This window comes from Oncorhynchus mykiss, chromosome 4, assembly GCF_013265735.2.
Source record: "Oncorhynchus mykiss isolate Arlee chromosome 4, USDA_OmykA_1.1, whole genome shotgun sequence".
Lineage (NCBI taxonomy): Eukaryota > Metazoa > Chordata > Actinopteri > Salmoniformes > Salmonidae > Oncorhynchus > Oncorhynchus mykiss.
In genome coordinates this window covers 26,541,881-26,562,039 of record NC_048568.1, presented here as the reverse complement: position 1 = coordinate 26,562,039, position 20,159 = coordinate 26,541,881, and the positions used below count along the sequence as shown (strand labels likewise).

Here is a 20,159-nt window from a genome sequence, read left to right as displayed (position 1 = left end):
CCAGCTTCACCTGGAATGCTTTTCTTGAAGGAGTTCCCACATATGCTGAGCACTTGTTGCCTTCTTTTCCTTCACTGTGGTCCAACTCATCCCAAACCATCTCAATTGGGTTGAGGTTGGGTGATTGTGGAGGCCAGGTCATCTGATGCAGCACTCCATCACTCTCCTTCTTGGTCAAATAACCCTTACGCAGCCTGGAGATGTTGGGTCATTGTCCTGTTGAAAAACAAAGGATACTTCCATTAAGTGCAACCCAGAGGGGATGGCGTATTGCTGCAGAATGCTGTGGTTCAGTGTGCCTTGAATTCTGAATAAATCACCAACATTGTCACCCCCACACCATCACACCTCCTCCTCCAAGATTCACGGTGGGAACCACACATGCGGAGATAATCCGTTCATCTACTCTGCGTCTCACAAAGACACAGCGGTTGGAACCAAGAATGTCAAATTTGGACACACACCAGTGGTAGTATATACAGTTGAAGTCGGAAGTTTACATACACCTTAGCCAAATACATTTAAACTCAGTTTTTCACATTTCCTGACATTTAATCCTAGTAAAAATTCCCTGTTTTAGGTCAGTTAGGATTACCACTTTATTGTAAGAATGTGAAATGTCAGAATAATAGTAGAGAGAATGATTTATTTCAGCTTTTATTTCTTTCATCACATTCCCAGTGGGTCAGAAGTTTACATACACTCAATTAGTATTTGGTAGCATTGCCTTTAAATTGTTTAACTTGGGTCCAACGTTTCCAGTAGCCTTCCACAAGCTTCCCACAATAAGCTGGGTTAATTTTGTCCCATTCCTCCTGACAGAGCTGGTGTAGGATTGAGTCAGTTTTGTAGGCCTCCTTGCTTGCACACACTTTTTCAGTTCTGCCCACAAATCTTCTATAGGATTGAGGTCAGGGCTTTGTTATGGCCACTCCAATACCTTGACTTTGTTATCCTTAAGCCATTTCACCACAACTTTGGAAGTATGCTTGGGGTCATTGTCCATTTGGAAGACCCATTTGCGACCAAGCTTTAACTTCCTGACTGATGTCTTGAGATGTTTCCTCAATATATTCACATAATTTTCCTCCCTCATGACGCCATCTATTTTGTGAAGTGCACCAGTCCCTCCTGCAGCAAAGCATCCCCACAACATGATGCAGCCACCCCTGTGCTTCATGGTTGGGATGGTGTTCTTTGGCTTGCAAGCCTCCCCCTTTTCCCTCCAAACATAACAATGGTCATTATGGTCAAACGGTTCTATTTTTGTTTCATCAGACCAGAGGACATTTCTCCAAAAAGTACAATCTTTGTCCCCATGTGCAGTTGCAAACCGTAGTCTGACTTTTTTTTATGGTGGTTTTGAAGCAGTGGCTTCTCTCTTGCTGAGCGGCCTTTCAGGTTATGTCGTTTTACTGTGGATATAGATACTTTTGTACCTGTTTCCTCCAGCATCTTCACAAGGTCCTTTGCTGTTGTTCTGGGATTGATTTGCACTTTTGGCACCAAAGTACGTTCATCTCTAGGAGACAGAATGCGTCTCCTTCCTGAGCGGTAATGATGGCTGCGTGGTCCCATTGTGTTTATACTTGTGTACTATTGTTTGTACAGATGAGCTTAGTACCTTCAGGCGTTTGGAAATTGTTCCCAAGGATAAACCAGACTTGTGGAGGTCTAAAAAAATAATTCTGAGGTCTTGGCTGATTTCTTTTGATTCCCCATGATGTCAAGCAAAGGGGCACTGAGTTTGAAGGTAGGCCTTGAAATACATTCACAGGTACACCTCCAATTGACTCAAATAATGTCAATTAGCCTATCAGAAGCTTCTAAAGCCATTACGTAATTTTCCAAGCTGTTTAAAGGCATAGTCAACTTAGTGTATTTAAACTTCTGACCCACTGGATATGTGATACAGTGAATTATAAGTGAAATTATCTGTCTGTTAACAATTGTTGGAAAAATTTGTTGTGTCATGCACAAAGTAGATGTCCTAACAGACTTGCCAAGTCTCCTCCTTTTCTCTAAACATAACATCTTCATTGCTACGCAGGAAGTTTAAGTGATGTGGGTAATAAACTGTTCCTTCTCCCTTAATGTGACCTGACCTGACCTCGGTCCCCATTCCTCACTAATCCACAGCTCTCCACCCTTATCAGTGACCGCAACCATGTGATTGCCTTTTCCTTTAATTGACCCACCATATACATTCCTCCTACAGATATCCATTAACTTCTGGTGTATCAAGTATTTCAAATTACAACCCAACAACTGAAACCAGACTATGGCCCTTCTCCTTTCCATACTATACCTTATGTCTAACAATAACGTGTTCTGACAGAGTGTAAACGCTCTTCATTCTCCTCTCTCCCTCAGTACCATGAACAAGGATATTTCAAGTTCAGAAGTCAGAATCCTCACAGTACATTCAAATTACATCTTTGTCTCATTGACCTCTGCACACACCACAATGAGCGACACTAGTTTCACCCTGGCGTGTATTTACACTACATGTTAAAAGTTTTAGAACACCTAGTCATTCAAGTGTTTTTCTTTATTTTTTACTATTTTCTACATTGTAGAATAATAGTGAAGACTTAAAAACGATGAAATAACACATATGGAATCATGTGTTAACCTAAAAAGTATTAAACAAATCATAATATATTTTATATTTGAGATTCTTCAAATAGCCACCCGTTGCCTTGGTCACAGCTTACACACTCTTGGCATTCTCTCAACCAGCTTCATGAGGTAGTCAGTCACCTGGAATGCATTTCAATTAACAGGTGTGCCTTGTTAAAAATGTATTTGTGACATTTCTTTCTGGGTCAAGAAACACGAGCAATGGATATTAGACCAGTGGAAATTTGTCCTTCGGTCTGGAGTCCAAATTGGAGGTTTTGGAGGTCTTTGTGAGACAAGGTGTGGGTGAACGGATGATCTCTGCATGTGTATTTCCCACCGTAAAGCATGGAGGAAGAGGTGGTATGGTGTGGGGGTGCTTTGCTGGTGACACGGTCTGTGATTTATTTCGAATTAAAGGCAAACAACCATCATGGCTACCACAGCATTCTGCAGCGATACGCCATCCCATCTGGTTTGGGGTTAGTGGCACTATCATTTGTTTTTCAATAGGACAATGACCCCAAACACACCTCCAGGCTATGTAAGGGCTATTTTACCAAGAAGGAGAGTGATGGAGTGCTACATCAGATGACCTGGCCTCCACAATCATCTGACTTTAACCCAATTGAGATGGTTTTGGCAGAGTTGGACCGCATAGTGAAGGAAAAGCAGGCAACAAGTGCTCAGCATTTGTGGGAACTCCTTCAAGACTGTTGGAAAAACATTACAGGTGAAGCTGGTTGAGAGAATGCCAAGAGTGTGCAAAGCTGTCATCAAGGCAAAGGGTGGCTATTTGAAGAATCTCAAATATAAAATATATTTAGATTTGTTTAATACTTTTTTGGTTACTACGTGATTCCATGTGTGGTATTTCATAGATTTGATGTCTTCACTATTATTTTACAATGTAGAAAATAGTAAAAATAAAGAAAAACCCTTGAATGAGTAGGTGTTCTAAAACCAGTAGTGTAGCTCACTCCAGTAGTAGTGAGAGGACTTGACTGGCAAGCCATACATTAGTTGCCATTCGGTTGCTGCTCTGACTTCAAAGTTAAAGACCTATATGTTAATATGACTTGTGACAGAATGCAGGGCAAGCAGCTTGTGGTGATACTGCCAGAGAGGAGAGCGCTGAAGTGAATGGTTATACAAGCACTTCTGACTCAATCAGCCAGGCTGTTGTCCTCTTTCTGTGTGAAGTAATTATTCCTGGTTCTTGTTGTTCTCGGTTCGGCCAAATAGAATTGTAGCTGATGCAGAACTTATCGGATATAACCATTGTCAGCTGGTGAGGTTAGCATAGGGCTAACGTGTGCCAGGTTATCTGATGGGACCAGCTACAATGTAGCATTCTATCATGTGCAACTATGTCGACGATTGTATCTAGCTGATGCTCGTTTTGAGACGGGTCCAGGTTAAACAAAAAATATATATAATGTTCGGAAGTATGGCCCCATTGTGCTGTTTTCCAAGCATTATATTACTGCAATGTTACAATTAACATATTTATACTAAAGATGGCATTAAATAAACTTTTGGAGAAAGAAAAAAACACATTCTCCAATGTCCCTGTGGGGGAGACAACAAGGAGAGAGGGAGAGATGTAATCTCCAACATGACCATAATGAAGTGTTGACAGACACATCCAAATGACTGAGAATTTCACTTGAGGATTTTTCTAAGAAACCAGCAGGATTCCTGGAATCACACCTTCATGTGATTGGACAATAGCCTGGTGTGTTGGTTTAATTAGCTAGTGAAGGTTTAGGCTAACTCCCTAGGCTAACTCAATACATTGGAAAAGAACAGTTGTTGTGGTTACAGATGGAGTGATAAAAGAGGTACTCGAGAGAAACTGGTTAGGGGCTAGTGATTACAAGCTGTTAAAGAACCACCTTAAATGCACTCATGCACACTCACACTCTTCACACAGTGTTGTGAACCCCCCCTTCTTACTGCTGAGCTCGGGTGTCCTGTGCATGTCACTCACAAGGGAACGAGGAGAGGGATAGCCAATCACAGCCCTCCGTTGCCTGCACACGCTCGGCCGGGTGTTCCCCCTTAGTCCCATGCCCCCCCCCCCCCCCCCCCCCCCCCCCCCTCTCACTCACTATCTCACTCACAAGCAGAAATCAAAAAAGTCACCATAGACTTTGCAACGTAGGAGTGATTTGTGTTGGCCAGTGATGGGTAGGTGGGGGTGTGTCACTCATCAGGATCCATTTCTCTTAACTGGGAAATTCCCTCGTTTGTGCAGAGACACATTTAACCACTGTTAATTTGTCACATCAAGAGCCTCTGTCATGCCTTGCCACACTCTCTTATGCAGGTGTGTGAGATCTGTGTGTATCCATGTGCATGCATTTTGCATGACGCCCATCTGTGTGCAGAGCATGTACTGCACTGCATGCATGGTGTGCTGGCACATGATGAGTGTGTTTGCAGTTGTGCGCGTGTATGCATGATACTTTGTTTGGCGTGTGTGTGTGTGTGTTTTGATGCCATGCTGTGAGAGAGAGCCTGGCAGTGGTTAATGGCGGGTTATTAACTGGGCTGTGACACTGATAGAGGCGTGTGTGTGTTTTGTAGATAAGTGGTTAAAAGGTTGTTGAAGGTCTAGCGACCGGGGTGATCTTTAGGAGAGATGACAGGAGGAGCATCAGGGGTAGACTCTCTTGGCTTCAAACAGAATGAATAGGAACTGACAGTGCTCAGGAAGTAGCCAGCATATGTGAGGGAGAGTGTGTTTTGAGAGAACGTTTTGTAGAGAGGAACTGAACTTCTGGTAGACAGACATAGTTTGGCTGCTGTAGACATGATTAGCTGATGTCAATGCAGAGCTAGGAGTACTGTGTGTGTGTGTCTGCGTTGGAGAGAAGAGGTCATGACTAATGCGTGACACGTACATGCGTACACACTGCTCCTGTGGGTGAACTGGCATTAATGTCTGGAAATAGTTCTCTCTTAAGGTAGCTCCATCTGATCTTAGTTACAGATGTAGGATCTTAATTTGGTCATTATTTTGTTGCTGAGAATTTTCCTGCACTTGTACAAACTTGTAGTGTATTTGAATTTCCGCTTTGACATTTCAGACTTAAATTTGCCCTAATGAAAAATGTATCAACCCCTACAAAAAGTCCATTAATTATAATCCACATAATTCACATTTCCTGTTGCTGCAGGACTATTTTCCTGCTTTAGCAAACTGGCTCAAATTATTAAGGTCCTACATCTGTATGTAGTTAACGGATTGAGATGTTAAAAAAATGTTATGTTCATTCAGGTGGTACCGTTGTGGGAGAAATTTTCCAGAGACAAAAAATTAGGAAGTTACCATAGACTTTCATGCATTTTCTCATAAATCAGAGACCTTTCCTTCAGTGTAAATGAGTAACGCTGATGATGTGTGTCTCCGTGTCTGTGTGTAGAAACGAGAGAAGAGAAAGCATGAGAAGATCCTCAGTGAGGAGCTCTTCCCTGCTGTAATCAACCTCAACCAGTTCCTCCCTCCAGAACACTGCATCGACTACATCGCCTGGGACATGGCCCGATACACCAAGAGGTACAGATCTAGGATCAGCTCACCCAAACCCTATTCTTAACCATTAAAGGGGAAACGCCTAATATCAGTGTTTGGTTGCGACTTCGTCCTACTCACACCTGCTGCTTTAGCTTAACCCTACACCAGCATCGTGTTCTGTAAGAGCCAGAGGTACAAAGTGTTGTCCCAGCAACCTAATTCAACACCTCAGAACATTTAATGGTTCCCAAACTTTTTGGGTCCACAACCCTATTTTGATATCTGAAAAGTCTCGTGACCCCACCCTTGTGAATTTTTTGTTGTTGTAATTAACAACCAATGTTTACTTTTAATGTGGGACTGTGACAGTCAATTGCAAGTTATGCTGATGTATAATGTCTCATATCTCGCCACCACTAATGAGATGGGTGTGGTTGATGAATGTCGTGTCGGAGCTTCTCAAAGTCAGGGGGCGTGGTCAACAGTATGCACCTCCTCTCTGCTGTCACATCCAACCCTGATCTATATTTGCTTTAATGCAGACAAGCCAAGCACTGGATCCAGCTTCACACATATGAGCTGGCGAAGGGTAGTCTACCATGACTTTTCTGGTGCTTTCAAGACAACTGGGAACTCTGAAAAATACGAGGTTGAATCCTGACATTAGTGATCTTCAGGTCGGAAAGTCTGAGCTCTAGAAAGAGGGCTGAGTTCCCGAGTTACATGACTGTTCAAAGCAAATTTTCCCAGTTGGAGCTCTTTTCATTCCGAGTTACCAGTTGTCTTGGGAAGTAAGTCCCAAAGTGCCCTTCCAAGTGTTGGAGGTGAGCAGTCATCACTCATGTGGGACACTTACTGATGCTGTTTTTTGTTATTTTCATTACACAGAAGGTCAACCAAGTCAGTTGTTTTTACATCCATTGTGAATGACAACCGCTCCTCTCTCAATGCGAAAAATCACATTCACGTTCATAACTAGAGTGCGGAGGCCTGCCTGCCGTCCCGGGATAGATGGAGTTCCATCTGTGCAAAAGCCCACCATTCCATCCCATATGGAATCTGTTTTTCATCAATATAGCCACAGCACACTCAGGAATCGTGAGACAGAACAATATGTCCTCGTGAATAGCCTCCCCCAACATTTATAGCGAACAAAAGTCAATGCATGGGCATCTCGATCCTCACAGCTAACATCCATTTGGAGAGCATAAGCTGGGGAGTTTTGGAGTACAATCATTTTCATTTTAGATTTTTAAGGTTAACCACATAAAAATGTTGAGATACAAAGACGATATAAGATATTTTTAGTATTTATTTATTACATTTTTGGGGGGGGATTTGGGAAATTCTCCCGCAACCCCATTTTCATATCTGCCCCATAGTTTGGCAACCTCTAGGCTACGCTCACCAACAATGGACCTGACTTTAACAGTAGAGGAGTTATTGTTGCTGTCCCTGAAAAAAATGTTCAAGTTCAATGAAAACATTTTTCAAAGAGACCTTTTAAGTTACCTAACACTCATTCATATGTTTTCTCTCTCTGGCTGCCCCACCCTCTGTCTGTCTGTCTGTCTGTCTGCCCTCTGTCTGTTTGCCCCAGTCTCTGTCTGTCTGTCTGCCCCGCCCCCATTCTCTGTCTCTCTCTCTCTCTCTTTAAGGGGCTTTATTGGCATGGGAACATATGTTTACATTGCCAAAGCAAATTAAATGGATGATAAACAGAAGTAAAATAAACAATCAGAATAAACATTACACTCACAGAAAGTTTCAAAAGAATAGAAACTTTTCAATGTAGCTGTTCAAAAAGTTCAAAAAATAATACATATGGTTTTATTTAAACTGGTTGCTTTTGTAGCAACAGGTCACATCTTGCTGCTGTGATGGTACACTGTGGTATTTCACCTAATAGATATGTGAGTTTATCCAAATGTAATTTGTTTTCAAATTCTTTGTGGATCTGTGTAATCTGAGGGAAATATGTGTCTCTAATATGGTCATACATTTGGCAGGAGGTCAGGAAGTGCAGCTCAGTTTCCACCTAATTTTGTGGGCAGTGTGCACATTGCCTGTTTTCCTTTGAGAGCCATGTCTGCCTACGGCAGCCTTTCTCAATAGCAAGGCTATGCTCACTGAGTCTGTACATAGTCAAAGCTTTCCTTAATTTTGGGTCAGTCACAGTGGTCAGGTATTCTGCCACTGTGTACTCTCTGTTTAGGACCAAATAACATTCCAGTTTGCTCTGTTTTCCAGTGTGTCAAATAATAATCTAAGCTCTCTCTCCCCCTCTCCCTCCCTCTCTCAGTAAGCTGTATAACGTGCTGGACCGTCTTAGTATGATAGCAGAGAACGTGGTCAAGAGGACCGGCTTCTTCATCAACCGCTCTGACTTCTTCTGTCACACCCTCAGACCAGACGAGAGGTACACACACACACACACACACACACACACACCCTCACTCACACCCTCACTCACACCCTCAAGCCAGACGAGAGGTGCACACGCACACCCTCTGGGCAGACGAGAGTTACATGCCCTCAGGCCAGATGAGAGGTACACACAAACAGGCCAGACGAGAGGTGAGCCCAGAGGGGTAAAAACTTGCGCCCTTTACACCCCAACCTATACCTCTATAACTACCTCACCCCACCCTCTAGATTTTTTTACAGGGGTTGGTGTTAAATTGTCATAATTGGTTTTAATTGTGATTTTTGCTACGTTTGTTTTAATGTGTTAGACAAAGTCCCTCCGAGGGCTGTTATAAAGCTCCGTCTAATAAGTAATCATACAGTATTTTACAATCACGCATTAATAGCAATTACATTTCTTTTTTTCCCTTCTGATATAAATGAATGTCCAGTAATGGGAATAGATGGGTCTGTTAGATGGGAGTCTTGCTGAATAGTCATGGCCAGGGTATCCCTACCTATCAGAGTAGATGACGGAGCATGCAGCAGCAGAAGGGTGTGAAGAACAGCTGCACTGCTCACTATCTGCATATCTTAATCACAAGCATTGACATTTCCATCTGGTTACCTAAGCTGCTAGCCATTCTTCTAATGACATATTTATTAGCTTTATGTTACATTATCAAACACACTCCCTTGCTTTTATACATGTGGTCATGCTTAAGAAACACACACACACGGCCGCCCACTCTCTCGTCTCTGGCGGGGTTGTTGACCTCAGTCCAGACCAGACGTGTCACAAATGAAAAGTCTTCCTCCATTTACTTCTTAATTTATTATTTCTTCTGTGCTTCCAGACATGTGACATTCTGACTAGCCCTGGGTTGTCTCATATGGAGACTCCCGTGGGGCTCACTGCTAGTCTGGAGGCTAACCTTCTTACACAACCACAATTATGAAAATAAATCAATCAAAAGAAGAAAAATATATATACACACATTACCGTTAAACTTTGGGGTCACTTAGAAATGTCCTTGTTTTTGAAAGAAAAGCAACATTTAAAATAACATAAAATTGATCAGAAATACAGTGGAGACATTGTTAATGTTGTTAATGACTATTGTAGCTGGAAACGTCTGATTTTTAATGGAATATCTACTTAGGCGTACAGATGCCCATTATCAGCAATCCTGTGGTCCAATGGAACGTTGTGTTACCTAATCCAAGTGTATCATTTTAAAAGGCTAATGGATCATTAGAAAACCCTTTTACAATTATGTTAGCACAGCTGAAAACTGTCCTGCTGTTTTAAAGAAGCAATGCAATTGGCCTTCTTTAGTCTAGTTAAGTACCAGTTGGTGTCATGATAGTTTGCCCCTGGTGATGCGTTGTGCAGACTGCACCACCCTTTGGAGAGCCTTGCGGTTGAGGGCGGTGCAGTTGCCTTACCAGGCTGTGATACAGCCCGACAAGGTGCTCTCGATTGTGCATCATTTTGGGTAGAGGTCGACCGATTGATCGGAATTGCCGATTAATTAGGGCCGACTTCAAGTTTTCATAACAATCGGTAATCGGCATTTTTGGACACTGATTATGGCCGATTACATTGCACTCCACGAGGAGACTGCGTGGCAGGCTAACTTTATGCGAGTGCAGCAAGGAGCCAAGGTAAGGTGCTAGCTAGCATTAAACTTATCTCATAAAAAACGATCAATCTTAACATAATCACTAGTTAACTACACATGGTTGATATTACTAGTATATCTAGCTTGTCCTGCGTTGCATATAATCGATGCGGTGCCTGTTAATTTATCATTGATTCACAGCCTACTTCAACAAACGGTGATTTAACAAGTGCATTCGCGAAAATAGCACTGTCGTTGCACCAATGTAGGTGCCATAAACATCAACGCCTTTCTTAAAATCAATACACAAGTATATATTTTTACACCTGCATATTTAGTTAATATTGCCATGAATTTCTTTTAACTAGGGAAATTGTGTCACTTCTCTTGCGTTTTGTGCAACAGAGTCAGGGTATATGCAGCAGTTTGGGCTGCCTGGCTCATTGCGAACTGTGTGAAGACCATTTCTTCCTAACAAAGTCAGCCAACTTCACCAAACTGGGGATGATTTAACAAAAGCACATTTGTGAAAAAAGCACAATCGTTGCACTAATGTACCTAACCATAAACATCAATGCCTTTCTTAAAATCAATGCACAGAAGTATATATTTTTAAACCTGCATATTAATGTTAGCAGGCAATATTAACTCTGCAAATTGTGTCACCTCTCTTGCGTTCATTGCACGCAGAGTCAGGGTATATGCAACAGTTTGGGCCGCCTGGCTCGCTGCGAACTTATTTGCCAGATTTTTACATAATTATGACATAACATTGAAGGTTGTGTAATGTAACAGCAATATTTAGACTGATGGATGCCACACGGTAGATAAAATACGGAACGGTTCCGTATTTCACTGAAAGAATAAACGTTTTGTTTTCGAAATGATAGTTTCCGGATTTGACCATATTAATGACCTAAGGCTCGTATTTCTGTGTGTTATTATATTATAATTAAGTATATTATTTGATAGAGCAGTCTGACTGAGCGGTGGTAGGCAGCAGCAGGCTCGTAAGCATTCATTCAAACAGCACTTGACTGCGTTTGCCAGTAGCTCATTGCGCTGTTTATGACTTCAAGCCTATCAACGCCCGAGATTAGGCTGGCAGTACTAAAGTACCTATTAGAACCTCCAATAGTCAAAGGTATATGAAATACAAATTGGATAGGGAGAAATAGTCCTATAACCTAAAACGTCTTACCTAGGAATATTGAAGACTCATGTTAAAAGGAACCACCAGCTTTCATATGTTCTCATGTTCTGAGCAAGGAACTTAAACGTTAGCTTTCTTACATGGCACATATTGCACTTTTACTTTTTTCTCCAACACTTTGTTTTGGCATTATTTAAACCAAATGTAACATGTTTCATTATTTATTTGAGACTAAATTGCTTTTATTGATGTACTATATTAAGTTAAAATAAAAGTGTTAATTCAGTATTGTTCTAATTGTCATTATTGGGGCGGCAGGGTAGCCTAGTGGTTAGAGTGTTGGACTAGTAACCGGGAGGTTGCAAGTTCAATCCCCCGAGCTGACAAACTACAAATCTGTCGTTCTGCCCCTGAACAGGCAGTTAATACCATTAACCCACTGTTCCTAGGCCGTCATTGAAAATAAGAATTTGTTCTTAACTGACTTGCCTAGTTAAATAAAGGTAAAAAAAAAAAAAAAAAAATATTACAAATATATATAAATATATATAAATATATATATATAGAAATAAAGAAATTGGCCGATTAATCGGTATCAGCCTTTTTTGGCCCTCCAATAATCGGTATCGGCGTTGAAAAATCATAATCGGTCGACCTCTAGTTTTGGGTGACAAGCCACATTTCTTCAGCCTCTTTCTGTGATGTGTACGCCCAGGAACTTAAAACCTCCTACCTTCTCCACTGCTGTCCCTTCAATGTGGATAGGGGGGTGCTCCCTCTGTTGTTTCCTGAAGTCCACGATCATCTCCTTTGTTTTCTTGACGTTGAGTGAGAGGTTGTTTTCCTGACGCCACAGGAATGAGTGCCCTCACCTCCTCCCTCTAGGCTGTCTCGTCGTTGTTGGAAAGTCCAGGACCCAATTGCACAGGGCGGGGTTGAGACCCAAGGTCTCCAGCTTGATGAACTTGGAGTGTACTATGATGTTGAATGCTGAGCTGTAGTCAATGAACAGCATTCTTATATAGGTATTTATTTTGTCCAGATGGGATATGGCAGTGTGATGGCAATTGCGTCGTCTGTGGACCTGTTGGCGGTATGGAAACTGAAGTGGGTCTAGTTTGGCCAGTAAGGTGGTGATATAATCCTTGACTAGTCTCTCGAAGCACTTCATGGTGACAGAAGTGGGTAGTCATTTAGTTCAGTTATCTTTGCCTTCTTGGGTACAGGAACAATGGTAGCCATCTTGAAGCATGTGGGGACAACAGACTGGGATGGGGAGCGATTGAATATGTCCTTAAACACACCAGCCAGCTGGTCTGCGCATGCTTTGAGGATGCGGCTAGGGATGCTGCCTGGACCAACAGCCTTTCGAAGGTTAACACGTTTAAATGTTTTACTCACATCAGCCATGGAGGGGGGGGGGGGGGGGGGCGCAGTCCTTGTTAGTGGGCCATGATGGTGGCACTGTATTATCCTCAAACCGGGCGAAGAAGGTGTTTAGTTTGTTTCGAAGCGTGACGTCCGTGACGTGACTGGATTTATTTTTGTAGTCTGTGATTTCCTTTAGACCCTGTCACATATGTCTTGTGTCTGAGCTGTTGAATTGCGACTCCACCTTGTCCCTGTACAGGCATTTTGTTTGTTTGATTGCCTTACAGAGGGAATAGCTACACTGTTTATATTCAGACATATTCCCAGACCATTCCATGGTTAAATGCGGTGGATCGCGCTTTTAGTTTTGCACGAATGCCGCCATCCATCCACGGTTTCTGGTTAGAGTAGGTGTTAATAGTCACAGTGGGTACATCATCTCCAATGCACTTCTTTATAAAAGCACTCACCGAGCCAGCGTATAGGTCGATGTTGTTCTGATGCTGACCGCAACATATTCCAGTCCCCTGATCAAAACAATCTTGAAGCGTGGCTTCCAATTGGTCGGACCAGCATTGAATGGTTCTCGTCACTGGTACTGGGAGGGCTTTGTATGCATCGCGGAAGTTAGAGTAGCAGTGGTCGAGGGTATTGCGCATGCGCGTAGCGCAATCAATATGCTGGTAGAATTTAGGTAGGCTTGTTCTCAAATTTGCTTTGTTAAAATCCCCAGCTATAATAAATGCAGCCTCAGGATGTATGGTTTCCAGTTTGCATATAGTCCAGTGAAGTTCTTTGATGGCCATCTTGGTGTCTGCTTGAGGGGGAATGTACACAGCTGTGACTATAACTGACGAGAATTCTCTTGGTAGGCAAAATGGCTGGCACTTGATTGTAAGGAATTCTAGATTGGGTGAGCAGAAGGACTTGACTTCCTGTATGTTGTAATGATTACACCATGAGTCGTTAATCATAAAGCATACACGCCCCTATCTTTGCCCAGAGAGGTGTTTATCTCTGTCGGCGCGATGCATGGAGAAGCCCGGTGGCTGAACCGATTCCGACAACATTCTACGGAGCCTGACCAGGTGGCCGCTTCGTCTGCCCCTAATGCGGCGTCGTTGTTTTGGATCTCCTACTGGAATTAGATCCTTTGTCCTGGGTGGTGGTCCGAACAGAGGATCCACTTCGGGAAAGTCGTATTCCTGGTCGTAATGTTGGTAAATTGACGTTGGGCTTATATCCAATAGTTATTTCCGGCTGTATGTAATAAGACTTAAGATTTCCTGGGGTAACAATGTAAGAAATAATACATAAAAACTCGAAGCGAGGCGACCATCTCTGTCGGCGCCATCATAATGAGTGAGAGGCACTGCATCGCAGTGCTTGAGGCATCACTTCAGACCCAAGTTTAATCCCAGGCTGTGTCACAACCGGCCATGAGTAGGGTGGTGTCCGGGTTAGGGGAGGTTTTGGCCGGGTGGGCTTTACTTGGCTCATCTCGTTCAAGCGACTCATTGTGGCGGGCCAGGCGCCTGCAGGTTGAACAGTGTTTCCTCCAACACATTGGTGCGGCTGGCTTCCGGGTTAAGCGGTGCTTTTTTGGAGGATGCATGACTCGACCTTCGCCTCTCACGAGCCCGTTGGGGAGTTGCAGCGATGAGACAAGATCGCAGTTGGATATCACGAAATTGGGGAGAAATAGGGGTTAATTATTTTTTTACATTACCATATCATGCATAGCATACAAGCCAGGGGCTAGACACACCTGGCAATGAAGCAAGCGTAGAGTGACCTAAATTGATAAGCAAAGAAGACGGGATGGTCATCTTGGAAGAGATGCTATGGGTAGAAGAGCCGATGTTTCTCTGGTTTTCATCATACAGGGCTTTATGCCATTGTGGCATTGGATAATTACTCCTCGATGCACCAGTCCTAAATGTGTTCAGATTCAGAAACTTCAAGTTTTGCCATCTCAAGACAATTAATGTGCATTGCAGGAGTATAAAAGTACAACAAGCATACTCCGTGTTGGATTGATTAAAGGAGTTTTCTCTTTCCTCAGGTGGGGAGATCTTGGGGGAAGTCTCACCTCAAGTGGGCGTGTCCAGGTACGGTATATTACACACCGTACACACCTGAGCAGGCGGTGGCTGTTGACATGGAAACCTGAAGGTGGAGATGATGCACATCTTTTATCAGCGCCCACATTCAAATGTTTTGTTGTTGTTGACCTCTCCTCTCCCATCTTCAGACAGGTGTGTTGAGGACGAACTGCGTGGACTGTCTGGACCGAACTAACACGGCCCAGTTCATGGTGGGGAAGTGTGCTCTGGCCTATCAGCTCTACGCTCTGGGCATGATTGACAAGCCCAAGCTGCAGTTTGACACGGACTGTGTTAGGTAAAACCCTACTCTACTCTCGCCTCTGAGACTCACTTACACATTTTCTAAAAGTTGACATAAGTAATTAGAAAATGCTGTTGACATCTCTGACCTTGTGTGACCTTTACCCCCCTCCCCAATTCAGGCTGTTTGAGGAGCTGTATGAAGACCATGGGGACACCCTGTCTCTGCAGTACGGGGGCTCCCAGCTTGTCCACAGGGTGAAGACCTACCGGAAGATAGCCCCCTGGACACAGCACTCCAAAGACATCATGCAGACCCTGTCCCGCTACTATAGCAACGCTTTCTCAGGTAGATACTTACACATACTTTTATCTCACCTTTATTTAACCAGGTAGGCCAGTTGAGAACTAGTTCTCATTTACAACTGCTACCTGGCCAAGATAAAGCAAAGCAGTGTGACACCAACAACACAGAGTTGCACATGGAATAAACAAACATACAGTCAGTAACGCAATAGAAAAGTATATATACAGTGTGTGCAAATGGAGTAAGATTAGGGAGGTGAGGCAATAAATAGGCCATAGTGGCGAAATAATAATTACAATTTAGCAATTAAACTCTGGAGTGATAGATGTGCAGAAGATGAATGTGCAATTAGAGATACTGGGGTGCAAAGGAGCAAAAAAATAAATAGCAATATGGGGATGAGGTAGTTGGGTGGGCTCTTTACAGATGGGCTATGTACAGGTGCAATGATCTGTAAGCTGCTCTGACAGATGATACTTAAAGTTAGTGATGGAGATATGAGTCTCCAGCTTCAGTGATTTTTGCAATTCGTTCCAGTCATTGGCAGCAGAGAACTGGAAGGAAAGGCGGCCAAAGGAGGAGTTGACTTTAGGGGTGACCAGTGAAATATACCTGCTGGAGAGCGTGCTACGAGTGGGTGCTGCTATGGTGGCCAGTGAGCTGAGATAAGGCGGGGCTTTACCTAGCATAGACTTATAGATGACCTGGAGCCAGTGGGTTTGGCGACGAATATGAAGTGAGGGCCAGTCAACGAGAGCATACAGGTCGCAGTGGTGGGTGGTATATGGGGCTTTGTGACAAAACGGATGGCACTGTGATAGACTGCATCCAATTTACTGAGTAGAGTGTTGGAGGCTATTTTGTTACAAAATAGGAAGCCAACTCTAGATTACATTTTGGATTGGAGATGCTTGATGTGAGTCTGGAAGGAGAGTTTGCAGTCTAACCAGACACCTAGGTATTTGTATTTGTCCACATATTCTAAGTCAGAACCGTCCAGAGTAGTGATGCTAGACGGGCGCGCAGGTGCGGGCAGCGATTGGTTGAAGAGCATGCATTTAGTTGTACTTGCATTTAAGAGCAGTTGGAGGCCACGGAAGGAGAGTTGTATGGCATTGAAGCTCATCTGGAGGTTTGTTAACACAGTGTCCAAAGAAGGGCCAGAAGTACACAGAATGGTGTCTTATGCTCGCAAGCACACACATGCTCACACACACCCACATGCTCACACACACCCACATGCTCACACACACCCACATGCTCACACACTCCCACATGCTCACACACACACACACACACATGCTCACACACACACACACACAATCTGTCATAACAAAAATACTTTTACCATTTCAAATTCTTTACAGGCATCCTGAATCTAGGTAGTCTCTCTTGACAGCCCTAGTTTGAGATTTCTTATGTGGGTAGTAGTGTCTCTGAGGTAACGGCGCCTCCCAGGTAACGGCGCCTCCAAGGTATGACCACTTCATACCACTCACTCATCACCCCCGTATTGTTACTACGGCAACACACTCACTCAGGATCCCCCTATCCCCCCTATATACACACACATACTCCATTCACCCCTGCCCTGTCCTTATGACACCACTGCTTACTCATCCACTAGTGTCTCTTTCATTACCCCTCCTCATCCCCTCACCCCCTCCTCATCCCCTCACCCCCTCCTCATCCCCTCTCCCCCCTCCTCTTCCTCATCCCCTCTCCCCATCCTCTCCCCCCTCCTCATCCCGTCCCCTCACCCCTCTCCTCATCCACTCTTCCTGCCCCCTCTTCTCCCGTCCCACTCCTCTTCTCCCGCACCCCGCCCCCCTCCTCATCCACCCTTCCTTCTCCCCTCCTCATCCTCCTCTTCTCCCGCCCCTCCTCATCCACTCTTCCTGCCCCCTCCTTTTCTCCCACCCCCCTCCTTATCCACTCTTCCTGCCCCCCTCCTCTTCTCCCACCCCCCACCTTATCCACTCTTCCTTCTCCCCTCCCGTCCCCTTCTCCCGCCCTCCTCCTTTTCTCCTGCCCCCCTCCTCATCCACTCTTCCTGCCCCCCCATCTTCTCCCTCCCCCTCCTTATCCACTCTTCCTTGTCCCGTCCCCCTCTTCTCCCGCCCCCTCCTTATCCACTCTTCCTTGTCCCGTCCCCCTCTTCTCCCGCCCCCTCCTTATCCACTCTTCCTTGTCCCGTCCCCCTCTTCTCCCGCCCCCCTCATCTTCTCCCTCCCCCTCCTTATCCACTCTTCCTTGTCCCGTCCCCCTCTTCTCCCGCCCCCTCCTTATCCACTCTTCCTTGTCCCGTCCCCCTCTTCTCCCGCCCCCCTCATCTTCTCCCTCCCCGTCCTTATCCACTCTTCCTTGTCCCGTCCCCCTCTTCTCCCGCCCCTTCCTCTTCTCCCGTCTCCCTCCTCATCCACCCTTCCTTCTCCCGTCTCCCCTCCTCATCCACTCTTCCTTCTCCCCTCCTCACCTCCTCTTCTCCCGTCCCCCTCCTCTTCTCCCGTCTCCCTCCTCATCCACTCTTCCTTCTCCCCTCCTCACCCCCTCTTCTCCCGTACCCCTCCTCTTCTCCCGTCTCCCTCCTCATCCACTCTTCCTTCTCCCCTCCTCACCCCCTCTTCTACCGTCCCCCTCCTCTTCTCCCGCCTCCCTCCTCATCCACTCTTCCTTCTCCCCTCCTCACCCCCTCTTCTACCGTCCCCCTCCTCTTCTCCCGTCTCCCTCTTCTCCCGTCTCCCTCCTCATCCACTCTTCCTTCTCCCCTCCTCACCCCCTCTTCCTGCCCCCCTCCTCATCCACTCTTCCTTCTCCCCTCCTCACCCCCTCTTCCTGCCCCCCTCCTCATCCACTCTTCCTGCCCCCCTCCTCATCCACTCTTCCTTCTCCCCTCCTCACCCCCTCATTTTATTCTGCCCCCCCTCCTTATCCACTCTTCCCACCATTGCTCCCACTACCTCTATGCTCTCTCTGTCAGATAATGTGACCCCCCTCCCAACTCCTTAGTTACATTTCAAATCAAATCTATAATGAGTTTGCAGACCCAGCGTACGGCAAGTGGCAACCTCGTAATAATGTCATACATCATGTGATGTTTACACACCCTATCTCTCTCCCACGGGATTACACACACGCACACAGTTTGCATTACATTGGAGACTAATTGCTGTAAATTATTCTGGCAGAGAAACACTGTGTAGAGAGCAATATATTATCCCCCTTCTTCACATCCGTCTTCAGCATTGCCATAAAGACCCTAATAAATCAACTACTGTAAATGTGTCCAGTACTGATTTATTTATTGTATTTACCAGCTACATTGTTTGAGGACACGACATTGTGGGGAAGAGTTAGAGCAGAGGGGTGGAACCGTAGAGATCCTATTAATTTACTATTCTAATTCTATGGGTGGAACTCTATTGCCTATACACTAAGTGCATCTGGTTGTGTTCTTGGCTTAGAAGTGTTCCCTTTCTACCTTAAAATCACAGTCTCTCTACGTCTTAGTTCACAGCCCTTTGCTGTTCAGAACACTGTAGACAGGGGGTTGATTAGAAGGCTTCCCCTCGTCTCGGTCTCCTACATCTCCTGTTGCTGGAAGATTTAACATCAGAGCTGTAGAAACTCTCCTCTGTCTCCCAGAGCACTTTCTTCTGAATCACCCTCACACGTACAAAGATCCACAGTCACACACGCATGCATTTCATTTGCATGGACACACACACACCCTCGCCCACCTCCACACTAATTATGATGAAATTAGGCTTCCTTCACGACGTTGAATTATACGTCCTCATGACATCCCCCAGTGTAACATTCAGTCTACCAGCACCACAGAACCCATATCCTGGTAATGATAGGGCGGTGCACAATTGGCCCAGCGTCGTCTGGATTTGGCCGGGGTAGGCTGTCATTGTAAATAAGAATTTGTTCTTAACTTACTTTCCTAGTTAAATAAAGGTTAAATTAACAAACAAAAAAATATCTCCCTTCAGTCACACTGACACCTTACAGGGGACAAAATGGCTTCTCTCCACTTCAACTAACACATGACTTCCTGTCTCCCTCAAACTTTAGTGAGGAAAGTGACCCTGGAGTGTTTTACTGGGGACCATGTTTAGTTTAACTCAATCCAAGTGAATCATGGGAATAATCCAGTCAACAGTAATTGCCTTAATTTTACTGGACCCCAGGAAGAGTGCTAATGGGGATCCATAATAAATACAAATACAAAACAGTTAGGCCTTAATGGAGAAATTCTATTATTGGAATATGGAGGAAAATAATTGTTTATTTTGGATGAGATTATTATTATCTCTGTTATTGCATCCAAATATTTTTATATGAAAATCCTCCGTGCCTCCCTAGGTTGATGTAATTTACCTTGTGTTGACTACACACACACACAGTCATCTGATTGTGGTGGCAATGAAAGTTTACTGTTCTCTAGTTCAGGATGAAACTATCCTCATTGGTATTAGTGTTCAGAAATGACGTACACCAGAACCCCAGGCGTCATATAAGATATCCACAATGAGATCTGCTGGGGCCTGGCTGCGATGGAGTGAGTGGGAGAAAAGGGGGTCTCAGGGGCCTGTGAGAGGATGAGGGGCCACTAACTCATTCTTCTGCTGAGTGGGAATCAGTTTGATGTCAGTGTTGTGGCCAGGTATTCGTTAGTGAGCTTGTGTGTGTGTGCGTTAGCACGTTCAAGACTAACGTTCCACACTAAACCCACCCTTTTGGGTTTGAGTAGAGCATTTCATCAAGAGTCGACACAAGAAACTCCTCTTCTCTTTTG

The 20,159-nt window shown here is 44.5% G+C and overlaps 1 protein-coding gene across 2 annotated transcripts in view; it reads left to right on the top strand.

Moving 5' to 3' along the window:
* Positions 1-20,159, top strand: part of fig4a (FIG4 phosphoinositide 5-phosphatase a) — a 104,836-nt gene that overhangs the window by 41,310 nt on the left and 43,367 nt on the right. For both annotated transcript variants that reach the window (XM_021600720.2, XM_036976023.1), the window contains 5 exons: positions 6,054-6,187; positions 8,448-8,564; positions 14,766-14,811; positions 14,955-15,103; positions 15,231-15,397. In XM_021600720.2, coding sequence (XP_021456395.1) covers positions 6,054-6,187; positions 8,448-8,564; positions 14,766-14,811; positions 14,955-15,103; positions 15,231-15,397 — 613 coding nt within the window. The remainder of the gene's footprint in view (positions 1-6,053; positions 6,188-8,447; positions 8,565-14,765; positions 14,812-14,954; positions 15,104-15,230; positions 15,398-20,159) is intronic.